General features: G+C 39.7%; 2 protein-coding genes across 4 annotated transcripts; one reads left to right on the top strand and one right to left on the bottom strand.

Annotated features, from left to right (window-relative positions):
- Positions 1-4,149: 4,149 nt before the first annotated feature.
- Positions 4,150-11,137, bottom strand: LOC104956457 (glutamate receptor 1-like). 3 transcript variants are annotated; one of them, XR_799557.1, is made up of 3 exons: positions 11,042-11,137; positions 8,607-8,896; positions 4,150-6,399 (listed from the first exon to the last, which is right to left on the bottom strand). XR_799557.1 is itself a non-coding variant. In XM_010783938.1 (2 exons), the coding sequence occupies exons 1-2, from the start codon at positions 8,819-8,821 to the stop codon at positions 6,232-6,234; spliced, it is 228 nt and encodes a 75-aa protein (XP_010782240.1). In that variant the 5' UTR covers positions 8,822-9,198; the 3' UTR covers positions 4,150-6,231. The 3 variants fall into 3 exon arrangements, 1 of the variants encoding a protein (XP_010782240.1); XR_799556.1 differs by lacking the exon at positions 11,042-11,137 and having other exon boundaries at positions 8,607-9,198; XM_010783938.1 differs by lacking the exon at positions 11,042-11,137 and having other exon boundaries at positions 8,762-9,198.
- An 894-nt stretch (positions 11,138-12,031) lies between these two features.
- LOC104956469 (glutamate receptor 1-like) lies at positions 12,032-19,262 on the top strand. Its single transcript, XM_010783950.1, has 4 exons — positions 12,032-12,111; positions 14,646-14,844; positions 15,723-15,970; positions 19,043-19,262. The coding sequence occupies exons 1-4, from the start codon at positions 12,032-12,034 to the stop codon at positions 19,260-19,262; spliced, it is 747 nt and encodes a 248-aa protein (XP_010782252.1).
- The last annotated feature ends 4,166 nt before the right edge of the window (positions 19,263-23,428 follow it).

Genomic DNA, 23,428 nt, shown 5'->3' with positions numbered 1-23,428 from the left:
TTAGTTGATTCCCGTGTGGACTGTGGAGGAAAGACATTTTAGAATGAACTCAACAGTAGTGATGGCAAAATGAAGCTTTGAATGAAGCGTCGAACCACTTGGACAATTGTGTCGGAAATAGGTTCATTTCTCGAAGCTTCAGTTACAGCGACCTCTCCTGGCGAAGTGTAAGGCTGCAGTGGGTTTAACGTATCTTTGCCTTGAAAAATATTCGATGCACACACACTAAGACTGAATATCATGTTCTATTTGCAATGAAAGATTGATAATTGTGTGTATTGGGTTATTGAGAAGAGTCTAGAGAGTGCTGGACATTTTTTTGGGTGGAGAGGGCCTTTTATCAGTCATTAAAGTATTAAAGTTGAAAAGCAATGATTACAAGTTTGACTTTTCCGAGCTTTGAACCAGCTGCGCGGAGGACATCGCCGCATCCTGGCCGCAGGCTCAATCCATTGGGCTATCTATTCCTTAGACCAGGGGTCTGCAACCTTTTTGAGCAAAAGAGCTATTTTGCTCCTTTTTCCAAAACATTTTTTTGTCTTGAGCCGCAAAACATATTTCATAGCTTGATAGCTAATAAAGTTGTATTTATTGTTATATCAGACAAAAACTACAGTTTTTTTGCATTTATTAGGCTATTTATTACATTATATAAAACTGTTAAGCTCTAATAAGAAACAAAGAACTCCTATAAGGAGAATTACAAATAATACACAGGCCTACTTTAAAATAAATTAAACACAGTACTTGGGGAGTCCTCTGCACATTTGAAGGAAAAAAATATATTATTAAAATGGGCCCACTTTGAAATAAATAAAACATATAGCTGCACCCTAAAAATAGTTAAAGGTAGAGTAGGTAAGAATGGAGAAACCAGCTCGAGTGCGCTAGAATTTGGGGGGGTGCTAGTGGATCGCCGGAGCTGTTAGATTAACATGCTTATTGTAGTTGTAAGTGCACTGCCTTGCGGCCTGTAGTAGCACCGTCCTTGATGGAGCATATGTGTGGGCTGGACCTGTATTTTACAGGAAAGGAGTGAGCAGAGAGTAGAGTAGTTGTCGATTATTTTTCTGTTTTCTGTGAATATCTGCCTCACCACCCTCTCAGACTTTGAGTTGCGCGCGCTACTAAAGAGACGTGTTACCATGGAAACCAAACAATGGTGTAGCTGTATTAAAGTCTGAGTGGAAACAGTTGTGTGTAAATCTGTTTTGTCAGAAATCGGGAGAAATGCGGGAGAAATATGACCCCGGGAGNCATTATATTGTACATATTTCTTGATTTAAGCTCCAGTATATGAATATGTTTGGTGTGTTTTTTTAGGTATATTTGTTATTGACCGAGTAAACGCTTTTATTTTGAAGGCAGTTTTTACATGCCCCTACCGTAATGCATAGGATACTCGCGCACCGCAATACAACGTGCGGGCTGGCTTGACTGTGTTTTTCGAAGTGGGGGCTGGCTTGACCACAGTCTGTTTACCCAGTGTTTCCTGACATGAAACGTTTTATTTAACCTTGCTATGTGTTTTTAACGTATATTAAAAAACGGGGACATTTCCGGGGACAGTTTCAATCGGGGACAGGTCAATACAAACGGGGACTGTCCCCGGAAAACGGGGACGTCTGGTCACCCTATGTTAGAAACAATTCACTCACAGATCCATAATCATGAAGGTGGAATCTAACTATATTCATAATAATATTTATTGCATCCATGGGTAGAAACATGTTTTTTTCTGCTGTAAAGTTGGGCATTTTAACATGGGGGTCTATGGAAATTGCTCCTTTCTGCAGTCATTCCCTATCGGCCAATATATGAACTGCAGTGTGTGCCACTTCCGTATTGGCGTCCCGGCTCTTCCACAGAGTTTGCCGCTTGGGTAAAAACATAGACTGTATATATGGGGGGTAAAAAGCTAAAAGCAAAAACGCCTCTCAGACGCTCTTCCGTTTACGTGTTTAATAAAGAAAAACAATTGGACGGTAGATACACGGATTCATTTGCCCGAGGCAAGGAGTGATTTATACGAATCCCGTTGAAATAAAACTGAACAAATATTCATAGTTTATTCCTTTATTCAGTTACAAAAGCATGATGACTTCCTTCCAGGACACTTTGGTTGAAAAGAAATAAGTTATTTCTCAAAAGTCTGATTGCTAATAGTTTAATTATTTAACTTTTCTTTTAAACTGTGAAACCAAGATCAACATTTTGATTTTAAAACCGTACAACCCTTTCCAAAGTTTTAAAAAACAACTATGTTTCTGGTGATTAGATTCCAGTAGTAAAATACTGTGAAAAAGGAAAACGACAAAGAATATTCAAATGGTGTTAAATTTCAAGCACAAAACACCAACAGGAAATTCTTTTTGAAATTGCAACAAAATAAGATGAAATGAACTCAAAACTGGCTTAAAACAACATTAGCGTCTAAAGATTACTCAACATCATGTGTTTTATATTTTACACTCGTTAAAGTGTATAACACTTTCCCGGCACCCAACTCTCCTTTATAATACAAACATTGAGTGTCTTTTTTTTAATTATTATTTGTTTTTTTTACAAATCTTTTATGGCATATAAAACATCTGTCTGAAGGTAAAGCCTCTGTTGGAGAGAGCTGTGCCGTGTTCTAATTAATACAACATCAGCAAAAGAAAACGCATAGATGGGGGAAGTAAAGGAAAAGTACTCACGCGGTAGGTAACTAATTCAGGTACGCTGAGGCATGATGGGAGCAGAACAAACATTTCACTGGGGGGAGAGAAAAGCCTTTTATATACATAATAGGTGGAGATATGTATGATTTCAGTAAACTCTGACTGCCTATTTTTCTTGCTTGTATGACAATCTAAACAAAGAGAGAGGTCATACATTGGATTTGGTACTATATTTTTTAAAGCAGAAACTCAGAGGAGAAGAAAAATAATATGCAGGCAGCAGTGGAAGCAGGGGGTGCCGCCTTTGTACAGACGCTTGGCCTCTGCTGTGAAATTAGAGGTCAGCAAGACTGTGCCGTACATAATCTACAGCTGACCTCTGGCATCCAGCAGCAGCGAAAATCCCATTTCAAGCAACAACCTTCTAGTCACCTTAAAGTAAAAACCACACCTTTGGACACTGTCTGACTCTCAGATGTCGACCGTGAGTGGAGATGATGATGTTCAGTGCATTTCAGGGCTTATGTTGTGATGAATTACTGCAGTTTTATGATTTCTTATACATTACTCCTCATCTTTCATCTACCCGAAACGAGAGTGGATGCTTGTTTTGGAAGAAGGCACAGAATGTACCCTTTATATAACCTCGGGCTGGGAAGCGTTATTAAAAGTTTTATTCCAGCTATGGCAGTTTTCACCTATAGGATTTAAAGTTTAAAGGATGAGGCTGTCCAAATTCAATATTCTTCTTGTTGTCAACATTTCCTATGAAAAGACTACAACTGACAATAAAGTAATCTTACAATCAAGTATCGCCTTTGTATTTGCTATTGTATTTTATTTAAAAACATATGAATGAGCCACAGATTCTGGCTGAAATATTCTTTAATTAATTTATAAATAAGGGCACTGTACCACACTTCCCGGCTGTTATATATACTTCATATAGTATATATACCAGTGCATCAATTGTGTATTAATCCGTCGCTGAATTACAGTTCCCAACAAATGCTCTATGTATTTCTGTTTAAAGTGGACCTATCATGCTATATTTGAAACATATATTGTAGGGCCATACCTATCTAAAACATGTCTGTGAAGTTTTTTTTTCAAAATACCAAACAGATCATGCATTTTAGCCATACCTCATTTCGCTCTGTTTGCTCTATTCCAGCCCTGTCTTCACAAGGGCCGACTCTGTGGCAAATGAGCTGCAGCTGACCACGCCCCCCTGCAAAGGAGGGGGGCGAGGCACGAGCGTCATGTTACCATGCTGTTACCATGCTGTTACCATGCCACGGCAACCTCTCCTTCCTCTGATAGGTGGAGAGTTGCCCATATAGGCGGAGCACCCCGTTTCTGACGTCAGAGATATTTCAAATCTCTATCAGTCTGTATCAGATCCGTTGCAGCCCCGTTTTTAGAGATTTGGGTATGGAGGAAAAGAGAGCGGGTTGTGTTTTCTGACACTTGGTGACTTCCCTGACACACCTGGGACACATATTCATGTATAAAAGACGTACAAAAGCATGATAGGTCCCATTTAAGTAACATTTTCACAAAACTACATAACCAAGTCGGTTGTTTTAGCAAAAATACCAAGCATTCTTTAAATTTAAAACATTACATTTGTGAGATGTTTTTAATATGTACGCCTTCTGTAGACACGAGCGGGGTAAGGAGTTAAGAAGTTTTAAATCCCATCGAAACATTACACATTCATTAAGAAATGCAAAATCAAAGTCATAAAAACTTGTTAAGTTCATTAATAGTTTAACACTGAAAAGTAATCAGCTTTGTTGGGATTACGTGGGTGCTGTTTCATCCGATTTGTTGGATGGCAAACTGAAAATGTCATCACATATTGTGTCATATATTGCCAAATCCTTCAAATAGATGACATCCTGTTGTTGTGTTTTTTCACAATATTTGTTGACAAAAATAAAATATATAATTATGCCAGCCTTATTATTTTCTTTCATTGAAATTGCCTGTTATGACCCGAAGTCTGTTTTCTGCTATGTGTACCACTAACGGACATAACGACACTAGAAATGCAAAGCACATCACCAATAGTCATTTTGTGTTAGAAGTATTGAAATGGTGGAATTTTGGTTTATCATGCCAAACCGAGGCAGTCTGCCCTTTGTCATCTCTGCCCTCTGCTGTTCAGGACCCGCCGCTCTAATTCTGTTTACATGACATCTGAAAAAGGAAGAACTCTACAGCCAGGCAGTATGGGACAAACGGAAACCTTGACAGTTAATAAACACGGACAAATGTGAAGGTGAGTCTGCCAGTCACATCGCATGTTTCAATTCTAAGCTAGCTAGAGGAGGCCAATTTCCCCTTTATAGGTCGCGCACGATCTGCAGGGGATGAATTGAGTGGCTTCACTGCCAATATCAATAAAAACTGAATACAGCTGAAAATACATCACAGGAGGGAGGGAATTATGCAGCTCCAACAATAGTTTGAAGAATATTTTCTGCAGATTATATCTGAATCTGTCAATCATTGTTCTTCAATGTTTGCTGCAAATAGACTCCCCAGTATATCAATGGATATGCTATGAATGTCACAACAGTAGAATACAGTGTAAGGTCACTCAGTACTGTACAAAGCCACGGAGTAATGTGTCAGTGTTTTGTTTTTTTCCTGTTATAGCCTTTGTTAGGTCAAGTGATTTCTGAATCTCTGACTAAATTATGAACTCTTACCCAGGAGAAACAAGTGTGTATCTGTGTGTATGTGTGAGAATGGTCATATGGCACAAAGACAAGGCATGTTGTGTTAAAATGAGGTGTAGCAGCAATGCATGTTTGTTGTGGCCTGGTCAACTGCTGATGTAAACAGTGTTCACCTTCAGTTGCGGATAAATCGAATCAACCTTTTGACAAATATCTTTGAGCTATTACAGTTTTGTAAAACCATATACTTTATCTTAAAATCTGTCTTTGCTCCTCAGAGCACTTTGTCGTCCCAAAATGGCGTGTAAATGTGAGAGGGAAAGAGAACAGGAGTGTCCCAAAACAATATGAAATCATTGTAGCAGTCACAAGTGTTTGTCCACCCCTGCCACATCTGTGCAAAGACATGTTCCATCAGCCATCAGAAAGCATCTAGGTAGTACAAGGTCAGCAGTGGAAGTGAAGATATTGCACAAGCAGACTTACGTCAACAGCTCCATCGAAATGGCACAGCGCAGGCGTCACACTAAACAATAAAGTAATTTTTTTCCCACAAAAATTAACACTGTAAAAAATTCCAAAAACACGCCCCGTTGACGGCTTCTTTATTGCAGCACAAATTCCTTTTTTTTTTTTCTCAGTGTCTGTTTTTTCAAACATCCACTTATTAAAAAAAATGTTGCGAGTCTCAGTTTTGTAATGAGCGGTTCGAGAGTGCATTTTGGCAGTAGGTAAAGTCTTGTTCAAGTCGGGCACGTTGACAGCCAGGAGGAAAGATGGGTCAAACCAAACAGCCATGATTTTTGAGATTTAGAGTCTTGTGCTCTTTTTCTGCCTCACCCTGCCTATTCCTCGCCGCCAGCACAGTCATGTGAGGATCACATGCCGGAGGCACCCAGTCCCATGCTGGCGGTGTGGCTCATACAGGGCAGCGTCTGAACGGTCTTGGGGAAGTCGTGGGTGAGGATTCGTCCGTTCTCTCCGCCGCTTCCGTTGCCACTCATTCGGGTCAGGGTGGAGCAGCGCATGGCGTCGTTGATGGATTTCTGAAGACAGAAACATAAAAGGGATTATAGTTAGTCCACATGCAAGATCTCACTCTTACACACATGCATGCATTATATCCTAATCAGAGCAGAGAAAGTGAATGCAACAGTTAGAGGTAGCAGCGCAGACAATTACTATAAAAGGACTTTAAAATATAGGACAATAAAGATTATGCAGTTTCTCTTTCTTTATAAGATGAATTTAATCAGCTTTTTATGTCTTTATCTAAATGTGTTGCTGGCCCTCCAAGAAATTCAGGAGCAGATGTAGCTGTTAGGAGTCACCGGGTGCCGGTTTTCACCCTCTTAATGTGGGTCTGAGTGATATTCGCGGGTGGTAAACCGTGGTGCCGGCCGATCAATGTCCCACTCTGCAACAGGAGAAGCAGAGCAATGTGTGGGCAGTAAGAAGGGGGTTGAGGCTTCACTCATTGGTTTAATAGCTTCATTCCCCATTCTAGCGTCATAAAAGCCACTGAGCCTGAAAGCCAACCTAATGATGTGTGATACACATGTGTGTGTGTCTTTAGTGTTTGCCTGCACCCCCTATTCTATAGCTGATTCAATTGGGCAAAGCGAGTGAGATCTAGAGGAACTGGTGAGTGCTGCATGGGGTTTGGAGATTCACACCAGCCTCTAATTGGAACGCCGTTGTTGTTTCTTTCAAGCCAAACAGCATAAAGGCACTTCTGCACTAATAGGCTGCTCGCAATCTCATCAGCATACTGATCAGGAGCCTCTTCGTGGGCTGATTAAAACGTAAGAGACTCATGTTGAAAATCAGTCCTTGTCTTGGCCCTGTTTTGTCTTTTTCGCTGTTTACACGGAGAGTGTGTCAGCGGGGGCCTTTGTTGTTGAAAGAATGAATCAAAGGTTGTTTGTTGCAAATTGATCCATGAAGCAGATGACTAAAAGCTACAATACCACTGCTGTCAGGAGAAATCTCACATCTCCCGATAAAATATAACAAGCAATAAGTCCTTCCTTTTAGTTTCTGGACAGACAACAGTTTGAGTTAGACTGTTCGAGGTTAGAGCAGTGATAACACACATGTACCAGGCCTGCCTTATGGTATACATATAAAGGATGTTCACCACAATGGGCCCTGCGTTTGCGAGACAGTCAGCAAAAAGAGAAGAAGGAGCAAAGGAGAGATTTGCTCAGAGCGACAGAGGTAGATAGATGTACCACTGTAATTCAAATTGCCTTTATACCTGTGCTGTAAAAGTAGTAAAACATAGTCATTTGTGAGATTATATAAATGTGTAGTAATGGGATTTAACTAGAATTTGCCTTTTTTATGTGCATTTAATTAGTTGGATTTCATATATATATAATCAAACTCAGTGAGTAACTCATATAAATCAAATCTTTATATCAACACATTGTCAATATAATAGTGTAAAGGGGATGAGAGCAAAAGGTACATTTAAAGACAACCTTTTCTCAAGATGAGTTCAACCCTGCAAAACTAACTGCCCTGAGAGGCATGTTAGAAAAAGAAAAAACGTTTTCTAAGTTAGATTTAAATAGATTTATTTTATTCAGTTTAATGTTGTAATACTCATGTCTGCCACAAGAGGCTGAAGTGCACCACTATCCCTTTAAATAAGAAGACTTTAACAACTTGACTTTTACCTTACGGCAAATTAGCAGTAAAAAGTACTCAACACAATGTAAGTATATGTGTTTGAAGTGCACAGAAATATTACATCTTAAGGGAAAACTTGGGGTAGTGGTGCACTTTTAGTCTGTAGTGGCAAACATTTGTATTACAACAACAATGACATCTTTTAACCTAGCAAATATCGTTTCCCTTCCTGTTGTGGATGAACAAAAATAATTATGAATTTCAGAAAGATTACCCCCTATTTTAAAAAAAAAAAGATGATCTTTACAGTATTGTTTCTCTCTTGGCTCTGTAGTTCTGTAATATCAGCTCAAGTGATACAAATGTAAACTTTATTAAAAAAAACAGGTATAATGGCAATTTTAGAATTAAGTGATTCAACAACATTGCAGTAGATCAGGGAAGTAAAGACTGAGCGAGGTAGCGGCAGAGTTAGAGAGAGGTACAGGACAGCGTTTGCACTGCGGTGGAAGCCAACAGAGGCACTGTGATCACGGTTAGATGGGCGGAAGGGTGAGGAGGCAGATGTCATCATCATCATCATCATCATCATGGTTTGAATCACAGCGTTTCCTACCCCATGGCTGTGCTCTGCCCTTATATCTTAACAGTGTTGTTGGCGTACAGGCCGTAGCTCTGCAGCTCTGTGTAGGGGGCGCTAGCACCACTGTCTAAGGCTGAGCAGTGAAAGGCCTGAGCGGCTGAGGCGGCAGCGGCTCGCGCGGTGGACACCTTCATTCGGCGCGACTCGGTCCTGGACTTGTAGCAGAACTCCACCAGCGCCACCAGCATGGCCAGGCCCAGGCCGCCGATCAGGATGTAGAAGACCCCCGCCACATTGCTGAGGCTCAGAGCGCTCGTCTTGTCCTGGAGGGAGGGAAGGAGGGAAGGAGGGAAGAGGGCAGAGCCAAGGGGTGAGGAAAGATAGTGGCAACAAAACAGCTTTAAACACACAGGACTAAAACACTGATTCACACACACTTAATTATAGACACACATTTGTTTAACTTAAATACATTACAGCATAGGAACACATAAATATACACAAACTCCAAACCATACACACTTAAGAGTACACATATTGTATACAGATGACCCTGAAGACGAACTAGGCCCACATAGAGACAAAATACAGCACATATAATACAAATAACATGTATAGTAAAAGACCAGAGGACAACACACACACACACACACACACACACACACACACACACACACACACACACACACACACACACACACACACACACACACACACACACACACACACACACACACACACAAAACAAAACATCTTTAACGGAACCATATTTTGGAGGCTTGTCTCACAAAGTAAGATTGAATTTGTATGCTGGATAACTTAAGATACAATATTGGCTCAAAATGGGCTATTTTAGTTTCACAAAATAGCTAAAGTAGAGGTTTTAACATCTCAACATAACTCTACACAAACTGGTACAATGAGTGTCATTGTTGTCAATAAATATATTTCAGTAGTGTAGTCAATGCTGCTCTCAATGGCTTCTTAAGAAACAGTGAAAACATTGTATAGTTGAAAAAAGCAAATAGTGAAATCCACTTCTGCATATCGTATGCATTGTAGACATCAACTTTATTGATTTAAAAAAGGACACCCAAAATGATCTCCCAGTGATTTATTCAATGTACATTTTAGTCAAAGGCATTTATCAAGTATTTGTTTTAATTCGGGAAATCAAACTCCTGATCACAAGCAAATGTATTGAAACCTTTCAATTGATAAAGAAGACACGTATTCCCTGTTTCAGGCTACCTAGCATATTCACGTGGGAGCCATATTATTGAGGCATATCTTAAAAGCTGACTGTATTGCATTCGCTTTGTGAGACAGGCCCCAGAAGATGACAATAAATACTGGTCTGGAATTAATATTACTTATTTATATAATACTAAGCTTTTGAAACAAAACCTATATTAACATTTAAAGTCAAATACTCAAACACATGTTTTTTTTTCAAAAAAAAAAATGTGTTAAGGGGATAGGGGTAAAGTAAAATGCACTCCACAACACATGCATTCATGCAGCAACAGCACAAACAAATCTTGGTTTGACATTGCTCCATTTTATAGGTCATTATTCTCTATTGCAGCGGCACTTAACTCACATTTATGCCTATTTATAGTCTGTTATGAAAGGGAAACATTAAGACTTAAATGAGTCAACCTAAAGGGCTCTCGTGAAACAATGGGGTCTCATGAGGATGTTGTTTTATGTAAATCCATTTTTGGAATATATTTGTGTCACTTGAGGAGATTAATAGAACATGAAAACACTTTATTATGCCTCTGTACTCTACCTCTACATTTGGGCTTTTATTTGTTCTATTCACTTAAACCAAACGTTTTTAATCCTATGGGAAAATTAGCATTTCAATTACATTAAGTCTGAATTTTGACCAACGATAAAGTGGATACCCTGTGAGTCAGTAGAATTATGAAAATACATTTTATACCAGGGAATATGTGTCAAACTATGTGCTATGGAGGACTGAGAGATTGCATCAAACATGGACTACACTGGTTCATTTGAAAGACCATTTAATTCTCTTCTGCTACATGTTTGTTTATCCCTGGGAGCTATAATTGCTAAGCTTCCTGGAGTCGGTCCTATGCACCAATTCCTTAAAAATATTTTAAAATACAACAAAAATTATACCACCCAAAGTAAAAAGCTACTTATTAAGTCTCTAAACCCTTCATACAGCTATTTGCGTAATTTAGGGTAGTGAGTTGGAGTAGTTTAGGAAGATGGGGATACTACTGGCAGTCAAATCTATCACATATTCAGGTTGTGAATGCTGACCAAGTATTTAAAGAATAGCTTTTTCCCTTCTTGCAGAGTGATAGATAAAAAGATCAACAGCACTGGCATTTAAGCAAGCTTATGTTAGCATTAAGACTTCGACATGTGTAAAAAGCTAGGGACATTTGGACTTGTTTGTTTATTAGATACAAAACTCTGAGGTTTACCTGGCTAATCAGTTAGCGTTAGAGGTGCTGGTAGGCAGAATTGGTCCCAATAGGCGCATTCACACCGCAGTAATTTTCCCACAAAGGTTCATGAGAATTTAGTTCATCAGAACTCTTTAGTTCTGATGAACTAAATACAGATCGCGTTCACACCGGAATAAATCCCTGGGGGTGGATTAGGCAAATTAAGCCACTGACGTCACTTCTTCTTCTGCTTTGGGTTTACTGGCAGGCCGCAAACAACTTCACGGCGTATACTGCCGCCCAAAATCCCCGGCCGGAAGTCCNCAAATGACCCCAGAAGTGTTTTTTTTTGCTAAACCTGTCTAAAAAGGTCAAATATCACTTGTTTTGCATCAATCTTGATACAGGGTACTTATTATATGTTGTACTTTGGATTCCTAAAGCTTTTAGTCTACTAACCCATCATCCAAGGTTAGTTTTAACATATTAGTAAAAAATATTTTTTGGACGGACACTATAATTTACAGTTTTTTACTATGTTCAATCTGAAATTTCTTTAAAATAAAAAACATCTATATTGATTCTGACTTTTCTACATCCAACTCACAGGTTTATCATTACTTTGAGAAAAAAGATTATTAATTTTCCCTTTTAGAAGGGAAGATATGGTCATTTGTTCTGGGAATGTCATTTTCGAGCCTGAAACCTGAAGAACAGGGATGGGGTTCAACAGGTTAAAGTTCCTTATTAAATGACACTATCAATGAATACATTCCAAAAACTTCAGCTGTCCATTGAGACTCAGTTACTTAATTCCTCCATCGCTATACTGCGAGTGCATTTGCTGCTCTCATTTCTATTCATTTTTATTCCTTTTGCAATAAAATGGGCAGACTGAATAATTGATTAATCATTGCCTTAACAAGACTAGGAAATGACAGTGCTACTTGGCAAGATTTCGCGTGCTGTAGTAAGGCGGCTTAGTTAACGTTTTACTGATGCATCAAAGTCTGCGGCTGTGCAATAATGTATGAGGAGCGGGAAGGAGGCTCAGAAGGAAGCGAGAGTTCAAAAAGAGACAAACAGAGACAAACAGAGACAAACAGGTCTGTGTTTGACAGTCGCTCTGCTCGACTAGGGAGGACTGCTGCAGGAGAATCAAGACACACACTCGCTCACACACATGTACGCACACATTTCCCTTTCTCTCAATCAGTAAATGGTGACCACGTTGTTCTTTTGCTCAGACAAACTCACACATTGTCTTCAGGAAGAAATAGTGTGAGTGTGTGTGTGTGAGGGTGTTTGTGTGTGTTTTTGCTCGTGCATAGCTGAATGCGTCAGTGTCAGTGCCAAGATGTAGGCCATTGTTGTCTGGCCCAAAACAAGCGCCTGTCAGCCCCCCCAGCATGAATAGATAGGCAGGGAGCACAGCCGAGACGTAGGGTGGATGGAGGGGAAAGGAGAAAAGAAAGCAGAGGAAGAGAGAGCAATAGAAAGGGAAAAAAGGACGATTGAAGGAGAAGGATTAGACAGCTGTTTACTGCCATCTCTGGAGGCCAGCCGCAGTCAAAGCTAAGGAGTTTGTCAGCCTCTGGTGGTATTACGCAGTTTACTTTTCATCCACGCCATTTACCTCTCTCCCTCCGTCTCACTTGAATAGCTTGATCAGCCGAACAAACTTTCTCTCCACCCTCCCTTATGTTGGAGCAGATCTTTGTTAAAGTTTCCTTCCTCAGACTTTCTTGCAGTACCTGTGATTTTCTAGATACACTATAAGCCCAAAGGCCTCATTAGCACTTCTCATTCAGTGTGATGCTGTGATATGGTGTGAAGCGATACGGATAATGTTTTTTTTTCATTTAAATACATTTTATTTCCGGGGGAAAATGCACTTTCAGTGAAAAAAAGGTTTTGCAGATGTCACCCTGGACTTTTTTTGTTGTTATCTTTTTCAACTTGATCTTAAGATAATATTGACCTGTATTTATTCCATACTAATAGTCCGGATTTTCATGACCTTATAATACTTTTGCCACTTATGATCTTTATGAAATACTACAACGTTGAAATCCTTGATTAACACTTTTACATTTAAACTCCCAATAGTGTTATTTCCACTTAATTTGGTCATCTTGCGACCCTGTCTTTTCTTTGTGATTTCTCCCTCTTTATGGAAGTAGTTGATTTTATTTCTACATGTACATTTCTTGATTCACAATTTGAAAGATAAATGATCATAAAACGTTTTGATGCTGAGGGGAATTGTTTTGCAGCAGTTGCAGGTAAATGCAGGAAAGAGTGGCAACATAAATGTGTGATGAAGAGCTCAGCATGGGGTCAATGATCAGAGCTCATTGACCTCCATTGACTTGGATGCTGACACAGTAGGTGCTGCAGGCGCCTATGGATTGATGGGTTCTTCTTAAACTATGTTCACATGAATATGTTTACATTTAATCTTTCAAAGAAAGTCTGAGGACTGAGATGTTGTAAAGTTTGGAGTATAAGTATTTCACAGTGTGTGGAATGTTTTACTTCTATAACTATGCAGAGCTGACACGGAGAGTTATGACGCAAGAAAATTGTGAATTATTTACTGCAACACTAAATATGCACAAAGGTATCTGACAGAGCATGTTGCTTTTCTCACTGCGCAGAAAAGCTTAACCGTACCCACTCCCTTTTGAACAGTGATCATTGAACAAGTCAGAAATCACACACACACACACACACACACACACACACACACACACACACACACACACTGCAGACAGCTCTGCGTTCTCCCAAATGATTTTCAAAGGCTCTGCATCCATCCTGTGTTTGTTCTGCGCTCGCTCCCTGACTGCTCTTTCATCATCCACCCGTCATCTGAAAGGCATCTTAAATGATAATGTCTTAGCTTCCTTTTTTTTCATACTTAATCTCGCCTTCATGTTCACGCTCCATTTGGCTTTACGGCACAAAGGTGAATCATGAAAGCCTTTTTTGTTTCAGATTTGTGACATGTTCATTGCTTAAGCCCCCCTGCTCTGTGCCTCGGCTCTGCTAGCGGGGACCCGGCGTGCTACGCAACATGATTCTGCTGTTGTTCGAGCTGACTCCTCTTGGGGTGAAGACACAAAGAGATAGAGAGAGAGAGAAGACACCTCAATTTTACTCATGGGATTTTTCTCCTAAATCACCCAGTTGTTGTGTTTTCGTTGTTTCTTTTAATAAATGCAATTAGAGAATTGGCTAAGTGTTCCCCTCGGCCTATTAATTTCCAACAATTAAAGTGCGTGGTTCAACAAAACATATTGGCAACTTTCTTAAAGTGAGATTAATTTGGCAGGCAGGAAGCTGAGTGGGCCTTTGTGGATCTGGTTATCTTTCCTTAGCACATGGGTCTAAGCTCCCCAAGCCTGGTGGAACGAGGAGTGTGTGAGTGCAGACCGAGTGTGAGGCTATGTAGGTCATTTGGATGGTGTCTTCATCACAAGGTATTTAGATTGCTTTTCTTGATTGCCTGCAAAACTGTCGAGAAAAAGACAGTGTTGCTATTTGTCTTCCATGGCACTGCTTTAACATGTAATTGACTCCTGATTGTTTTCTATCTATTTTTGAATAACCAAAGATCCTGTCCTTCTTTTTTTAGCTCTCTGTCGGGCCGCATTGTTGGAGGCGTCTGGTGGTTCTTCACCCTCATCATCATCTCCTCCTATACTGCCAACTTGGCTGCCTTTCTGACAGTGGAGAGGATGGTGTCTCCTATAGAGAGTGCTGAGGACTTGGCTAAGCAGACGGAGATCGCCTATGGAACGCTGGATGCCGGCTCCACCAAAGAATTCTTCAGGGTGAGGAACCGAGACTCAAACATTCATTCAGACCATCAATGTCTACCTGTGTGACAGATACACAGCATTCCTGCTACTGCTTCATAAATTAAATCAACCCTGTGGTTAGCAGCCAGTTGGACGCTTTGAATGTGAAGAAGCATCAGAAGTTATTTTAGGAGTTACAGCAAACAGTAAGGCTCACATCCATAAGATAAAATTACTCACAGTAATACTGGATATCATGCATCCTTCATTTCCCGTTGAATCCAGCATAGGAATGGCCTGCTATGCCGCTAAAATGAAAATGACTATATAGTTAGCTAACTACAAAATGTACAAACATTAAATTGCTATTGAAAACAAATGCCAACCATAGAAAGTATTTCAAAATGATAAAATGGAACATTTAAAGTATTATAACAATAACACTAGAGATGCCCGATGGCAATTTTCCTCTTCAAATTTCAAAATCTGATTGGCCAATTCAGATTTTTGCTAAATCGATTTATTTTCTCTCTGAGAACTAAAATTGACAGTGTTCAGTAACCTTTAAATAAAAAATATTTAAAGAATTGTTTAAATGTAGTTGAAAGTTCATAATAAAACATTGACTTATCCAAAATGGCTACAGGTTGGGTGGTATTCTTGTTGTCAAACCCTTGTTAGGTTTTACAATCTTGATTTCTTCTTCATTCTTCACCGAAATTTAAAACTGATAGGCCGGTCACCAGTCGAGGCAGGTTCAAATTAATATTATTAAAATCTAATTATTTGATGAAAATGTAAATAATTATAGCTTCAAAACAGCATCATATATCTTTAACTTAGAGTATTCGCACTGACATTGTCTCTTTCTCTATCTTCCCATCTCTTTCTTCAACAATTCTGGCCTTCAGAGGTCGAAGATCGCCGTGTTTGAGAAAATGTGGTCGTACATGAAGTCGGCCGACCCGCCTGTGTTTGTCAAGACGACAGACGAGGGCGTGATGAGAGTCAGGAAGTCTAAGGGCAAGTATGCCTACCTGTTGGAGTCCACAATGAACGAGTACATAGAGCAGAGGAAACCGTGCGACACTATGAAGGTGGGAGGAAACCTTGACTCTAAAGGTTATGGCATCGCCACACCGAAGGGCTCCCCTCTCAGGTAAGCCCCTGCCACTGCAGCATGGCTAGATAAAAGCCTATAAGAGCTTTTAGTGGAGCTTGTGCATGAGCCTCATCCGTAACCTGTTGATTTGTCCATTGACCTTAGTTATTGAAGCCTTTATGCATATTTTTTATCATAATGGAACAACATTTCAGTATTAGTATCCTGTTTTGTGCTCAGAAATATAATGTATGGCATCCATTTGTACAGCTTCATTTAACTTGGCCTTTTTTTTGCACACTGTCACATTTACATCTTCATTATTCCAATGTTCAACACTACCAACCATCTTTAATTGTGCCTTCATATGAATGTATGCAGATAGCCTATTCATAGCTGACTTGTGAGCAGTAGCAGAAGTGTAAAGTAGGACTATGAGATGCACCATCCTGTTTAAGAAGCACTTGTTTTCCTGCTGCCATATAATTACATTCTAAACCTTGATGAGCATGTGTTGTCGCTGGTGACTGCTTTGAACCTGAAGTGTCCCCTTCAACACAAAGAAACTTGTACAAAATGTAAATGCACCTCTCACGAACCAGCAAGGCCTTTAAAAGCAGGATAACCATTTATGGAGGGCTTCAATCCATATGGCTACTTTTCCACTTACGCCAAGGCTCACACTTCGAATTTAATGTCAGCGGAGATGAATTTATATTTGCCACATTCAATGTGATAATGAATGTAATGAACAATAATTCATACTTGATGTGCTACCTTTTCATATTACATTAACACCCTAATCCAAGTTCCCATTCCTATGTTTCTTGGAACTACAGAGAGAGCGCAGGAGCTGGTGGCATCTGAAGCTTTTAATCTATCTTTATTAGGCCTCATTCAATGAAAACAGCCATATGGGGAGATTGTATTCAAACTTACTAAAGATACTTTCAGGCTTTCCACCTTGTTTGACAGCCCCAAGAAAGAGCCCGCTGTCTAGAGATGTCGTTAACATCTTATTCGAGGCTCCATTTCAATTTTCATTAAAAACACAGTTCAAGCAGCAACTAAGTGTTGTATTAGTGACAATATAACTGGTGGGAGTAATCTGCTCACAGGCCATTTCAGATTGGTCCAAACCTATAATGTAGCAATGTGCTGCTGTGTTGATCAGCTGAGGATGTCCCCATTATCTCTTTCTCTCTCTGTTAATGTGATATTTTATATTCTGTGGACATTCGCATATGTCTGATACTGAGTTTTGGCCACATATGACAAACATTCATGACTGAGTATGTTCCTAATAATTCATACATTTTAATGGTTAAAGGAGAACTTGACTACTTGTCACCTGGGGTCAGACATCAGGGGATGTCCACTGAATTCAAAGAGTTGGGTTCAATGATACCTGCAATGCATTGTTAATGCAACGATTTGCAATTTATTTGACTTTTTCTCTCTTTAAAACCTTTAACTCAGGCTCTAGTTATTATTTTAAATACATACCGTACAGTAACATACAGTTTACAATATTTGATTACTGGTGATGTGTATGGATAGAGGACTTACAAACAGCACAAATATTAGTCTGTCCATCCAACTTTTCAAACTAATTTCCGGGACAAAGTGCAGAAAATATACTTTAAGAAAACTTCCGTGCTTCCACTTTTGGTTATAAAGCTAAGTTATAATGACACTGTCAATATATTAAAAGCTTACGAATGTTTTCACAAGTGTAGAGTAACAGTAGTACCTTAACACATCAAAGTAAGCTCACTGCAGCACATAAACAAAGCAAAAAATAAAATATTTAATATGATACTCAATCTGCTTATTAAGGTCAGTATTGGGGCTGTTCTGACCTGACAGATCTGAGCCACTGGATATATGATAATACATATGAATTCTAACATGCGTATGGCAGTGCAGGTCTAATTGAAAGTAGCACTTTGAAAATAAAGATACTAAAATGACCTAACTCTTCATTTTACAGGATGTACTGATGACCTGTCTTCAAACTACACGTCTGTGAAATGTTCTGTATATATTCCCCCTGCTTCATTTTTACACGTATGATTTCCAGCCACCACCATGCCTGCCTGACTGTTAAACTCATCCCACCCTACATGCAGTACAGTAGCCTGACTGACATGTCTGCTCACTTCAAACGTAACAAGTGACCTGCAGGTCTCCATGTTCACTCACACTGAACTTTGACTTCTTTTATCCTGCCTGCTTACTCTGGGCTGAGAAAGAATTTAGAGGTTTTACCAGCTCCGAGGATACCTGTGTTCCCTACAGCTGCGTTGTTTAATAGGGTTAGGGGGGAAAGACTCTTCTGTGTCTGTTGGGAAGAAAGGCACAATACCAAACTCAAATTTTGCTCCAAAGAAAAATTGACACTGATTTGAGAGAAAAAACAATCTGGCAAAGGCTGTAATCTTCACTTCTTTTATGCAAATTCTGATTGCAGAGTGTGCCTTTCTGTGATTTGTGGATGGAGAGAGTCTTTGTCCGTGGCCCGTCAGTCAGCTATAGGAAATACACGCACACGCTCACCAGAGACAGAGAGCAAGCCTTGGGGAGATGCTTTGGATGAGCTGCTTCATATAGATTCACGATCAGGACTCCGTCTACAGTTGGCCACACAGTTTCCTTTCAGCCTGATTAGGAAACAGCTTGATGTGGAATTGAACCTGGCAGTTAAAACATTGAAAACCTCAGTCTGCATTTGTATCTTCTTACAGTTCAAAATGAATCAAGACAGGCTTCTATTCACTGAGAAGAACTTGTGGTTTGAATATTGATGGGTTAGTTACCATAGCAATCTGTATGCTTGTGCCACTGAAAGGAAATTACCATCTGTAGACCGACTTCCGCATCCAAGGCATCTCCATTCACAGTCTGTGCTCTGCCTCCTTCTGAGGCTCCTGATGGTAAAACCTGACTCTGCTACTGTAACTAACAACTAACATGCATCTAAAGACAACACTCCTGCTCCATATCAGTAGTCACATGCAGGAGTTTCAATGTCAATGTTTTCATAATCACCACCACCATGCGACCAATCTCTTTATATCTGTCCCATAGAGTGTCTCCTAATGGTTATCGTTTTATCATATTTTCAAGAAACCCAGTAAACCTGGCAGTGTTAAAACTGAACGAGCAGGGCCTCTTGGACAAATTGAAAAACAAGTGGTGGTACGACAAGGGAGAGTGCGGCAGCGGGGGCGGGGACTCCAAGGTCAGAGCCAGTTTGATAAACCCTGCGGGTAACCCACCACCACTGGGAGTGGGAAGTTGTGGGGAGGGGGGCAACCGGCAGGCCCACACTGCACTGCCACTCTAGCAACACTTAATCTCTCTGTGGTGTAGCGAAAGGGCAAAGAAAATGTGCGAAGGGGGTAATTATTTGGCCAGCGGTGGCTATATTTGCAAACCAAAGAGAGGGACATTGTATATCATGTCCCCTGCTTCAACTAAACCAGCATCGATGATTTAAAAGTGATCAGTGTTTATTAATTAAACCGTCTGCATCCCTGGTGCTCAATCGTGTTTTAAGAGCCCATGCTTCTATTTAGTTAAAATTAGATGTTAACTTTAGCAAATTACGCCTTTCACAGAAGATGCAATTGGGACCTCCGTGTTGCTTAAGTGACATTCGCAGTGTGCCGGTTACCCCGAAGTGATATAGTAATACACATCTAGTGTCTCAGGGAGCCACCGACCAAGCTAGATGGAGTATTAATGCATATCACTTTAACTCTGATGTTTATAATGATGTTTCTGTTTTATATACATGGGTGTGTGTGTGTGGTGTGTGTGAAAAGGTGTTGTTTTTTACATTTTAAGCAAGCATTAAAGTCTGTATGTAATTGCTGCTCTGTGTCTCTGAATCAATAACATAAAATAACATGGTGTAATATGTTATTTATGTTATTTTCTTATGGTTGGAAGAATCCCAGTAAATCTAGCGGTGTTGAAATTCAATGAGCAAGCCGTCTTAGACAAACTGAAAAACAAATGGTGGTACGATAAAGGGGAGTGTGGCAGCAAGGACTCCGGAAGAAAGGTTAGTCTCCGACCCAAAACCTGTCCCCTCACACCACCTCCAAGCACTACCCCTGATCCTAGACCAGCCCCCAAATCCAGCCCTCAGCCTCTATTACACTGAGCAGTACCCCCCATGTGGTTCTAGCAGTACTGCTGTATTGGCCCGAACATAAGGCAAACTCCCATGTACCAGTTTTGGGATAGACTTAAACATCGGCTGAACACTATACAGAACAATATACAGTAGGCAGATACACTGTGCTTAACATATTCAATTTGTTTGAATTGCAATAATTTTTACGAAAGGTTTTATGTATATTTATGAAAATACAGTTTGGGATTATTGACTATTATAGAGAATCAATATTTAAATCTGCTAAAATAAATTACTGAATTAAATCCTCTCGATTTAATAAAAAAAATGGTTTTAGTTTGAAAGTCCTACTGCTGAGAATAAATGATACATACGTGTGAGGCCGTGCGATCAGCAAGCACTTTTAAATGTGGGAATTTGTTTTATTGGGTTAGATATTTTTCTAGAATGACAGTCCAGTCCATTTGTGCTGTAACATTAACATGTGGCAGCAGAACTGTTCCATAAGTTAAACAGAGTCTGCCTGATTTGTAACTGGCCAATGCCAATAAAAAGACCATAGTTATAGAGCAGGTTCATAAAGTCAGCAGACTGACTCAGTTATGTCAGTTGAACCACAATATCTTTCTGGGGTAGGCACACATTAGCCATCAAAAGCTAAAATCATTGTCTTATATTCGGGCCAGTACTCCAGTGTTTCTCTTGTGTCTTTTTTTTCCTGCTGAGTTTGTTTTTTTCAGAAATGTAATGTTCATTGACAATGTGTAAATATAGATATTGTGTGGTGGATTAGTTAGGATTGTAAAAAATATTAAAACAAAATATTTGTTTTAAATATATAACCTCTGCTGTCACCTGCAAGTAAAAAGTGGTATGAGTAATTTGTATTCCACTTCCAGTGCCCTTAAAAATGCATTTCCAACCTTTCCAACATGCAGATCAAGTGTGATGATAACCTTGAGTTTGTACTGTAGATTGAATATTAATCAGTTTAAACGCAATCTGCAATTCCTTCCCAAGGAGAAAGACTAAGAAAAGCAACAGAGAAGGATGTGAGGGGGACAGATGATGACATTAGGCATTTGACTTTGCTTAACCTTTCAAACATGTTGATCTGTAACCTTTTGCGTTCTGGTCCTTATAATAATCCTGCCCCTAGCACTCTGCACTATGTCCATGTGTGGATGCAAACCCTGGCAATCTGTTAGAACGACCCTGAGTAACACCAAGTCTGCCACTGTGCTCAGTTAATGCTGTCTTTTGTTTCAAACAGTAGTTTTCCCTGACAGAAAAGCTTTTTCTCTTTAGCTTGGGTACATCTGAATGTGTTTGTCAGCTGGCCTTCTGAACTGTCAACACAGTAGGCTACAATTGCCAACCTTTTTTTCATCCTTTTCCTTACATTTGGATACTCAAGGACAGGTGTGAAATTATGTGCCATGACGGGCTGAAGAAATTGAGATTAATTTATCTAAGGATGTATCATAGAGTTCCATCTAAGTAGAGATTTTGTAGCATAAACAAAATAGAGTTTTGCTAGTCTACAGTCACATCTATATTTAAATGTACTCCGCAATGACATTTTAAATCCCTTATAGTAAAGATTTATTAATTTTGCAACATACATTGACTTGTAAGTTATCATTTGACAGTTTGGGAAATGGTCTTGTTACTTTGGAGCAGAAAGTTATATAATACGATTAATACCACTGAATACCGCTAACTACCTGAATGTAGCTAACAACAGCCAACAGCTAAAGTTAGCTTTGGCTAGCAGAAGGATAATCATGGGGAAAGCTCTGCTATCTCTGTCCCAATAGCCGCGTTCACACCGGAGTACTTTTCCCACTTTAGTTCCGATATAGTTCCGAAATGTCGCGTTCACACCAAAAAGAGCCGGAACAAAAATTAGTTCATGAGAACCTTTTTACCCCCTTTTCCGTCCCTGCTAGAGAGCAGGGACTCTCATGCGGCTCTCTTGTGAGAAAAGAGCTATATTTCTGATTGGCTGGGCGGATTGCAAACCACGCCCCATAAAACTCAAAAAGTGTTGTGAAGCCACCATTTTATTATCCTCGCATTAGCATTAGCATTAGCCCAGCGCAGAAACGCAGAGAGACTAATTTATGGCAACACAAAATAAAACATGGGAGCGATGGAGATGAGGAGGTGAACAACATAACGGGTTAGGGTAACGTAACCCGTGACAACAGAGATCAACAACCTATAACAGGGCCTATCACAGAATGCAGCTATTCAATACTCATTCTTGTTTAAGAATATGAGCATGTCTACTCAGGGGATAGGTGGGTGCGATTCACAATCAGGCCAGCTGTAGAGAAGACCCTCTCAGCTGGAATGTGGGCATAAGATCAGGTTNTAGATAACATCTTGAGAGTCCACAGATTATAGAAATATAAGGATCATCACCTCGTGTGTCGTCTGTATTTGCTTCCCCTGTCACGAGTTCTGATCGCTCAGTGATGATCCTTATATTTCTATAATCTGTGGACTCTCAAGATGTTATCTAAGCTTGTTTATGCAGATCCAATAAGTATATCGATCGGTATAGCTAGAGTTCTGTGCTAACGGCCTTAAGATTGTTTCGCTCGTAGCTAATTCAGAGGCTCGGCGCTAGCTTTATGGTTTTAAAAAAAAAAAGATCAGTTAGCTGAGTTTCTTCCCGTTACATGGATATGAAACATTCATTGTTTATTAAATACTAAGAAGCTCTCGGACGCTGTTTCCTGCAGATGATGCGTTTTTCCGCCCGGGGGCGGGTCGATGGGGTTCAACAGGTTAACTAGAAAATAGGCCTGTGTTTTTTCTTTCGTTCAGAATAACATTTCAAAACATCATTATAGGTTCTAAGAAAAAAAAATGCTATAATGATTAATCAAAAATATTTTTGTTGGTTTTCAATCTAATTCAGACCTGATAGTATAGTATAAAGATCAAAAAAAATTGGGCCATATTGAGCAAGTGCAACATGCAATACATACATATCATCGTGTCATTATGTGGTAGCAAACATGTTCTTATATCAGACCCTCCAGAAAAACGCGGGCAAAAATCCTTGATTATGCGGGCTAAAATCCTTGATTATGCGATTAAACATGCGGGGTTTTTATGTGATTTAATGCGGTGAAATTGCGGGAAGTTGCGAAATATGCGGAAAGTTGCAAAATATGCAAAATATGCGGGGGAAAAGAATAACAATTTTTTTAAATATTGGGCTGTCTTATTTATTCTCTCTCACACACCCTGCCACTAACGTTAAACCCCTTTATTATTCAATTAAACACATTCAATGTTTATTTATTTTAAAAGCAATTGGGCTATTTTAATCTCACACACACACCACACAC

This window comes from Notothenia coriiceps, unplaced genomic scaffold (genome assembly GCF_000735185.1).
Source record: "Notothenia coriiceps isolate Sejong01 unplaced genomic scaffold, NC01 NC01_scaffold00026094, whole genome shotgun sequence".
Lineage (NCBI taxonomy): Eukaryota > Metazoa > Chordata > Actinopteri > Perciformes > Nototheniidae > Notothenia > Notothenia coriiceps.
This window is presented reverse-complemented; position numbering and strand designations above follow the sequence as displayed.

What these genes read in the sequence shown, in the direction of transcription:
- LOC104956457 (XM_010783938.1), bottom strand. Translation starts at nt 8,821, where the DNA reads ATGCTGGTGGCGCTGGTGGAGTTCTGCTACAAGTCCAGGACCGAGTCG. An exon ending in CCGAGTCGCGCCGAATGAAG is followed by an intron (nt 6,400 to 8,761) that starts GTGTCCACCGCG and finishes TTCTGTCTTCAG; the next exon opens with AAATCCATCAACGACGCCAT.
- LOC104956469 (XM_010783950.1), top strand. Translation starts at nt 12,032, where the DNA reads ATGTATGAGGAGCGGGAAGGAGGCTCAGAAGGAAGCGAGAGTTCAAAA. An exon ending in AGACAAACAGAGACAAACAG is followed by an intron (nt 12,112 to 14,645) that starts GTCTGTGTTTGA and finishes TTCTTTTTTTAG; the next exon opens with CTCTCTGTCGGGCCGCATTG. An exon ending in CCGAAGGGCTCCCCTCTCAG is followed by an intron (nt 15,971 to 19,042) that starts GTAAGCCCCTGC and finishes CATATTTTCAAG; the next exon opens with AAACCCAGTAAACCTGGCAG.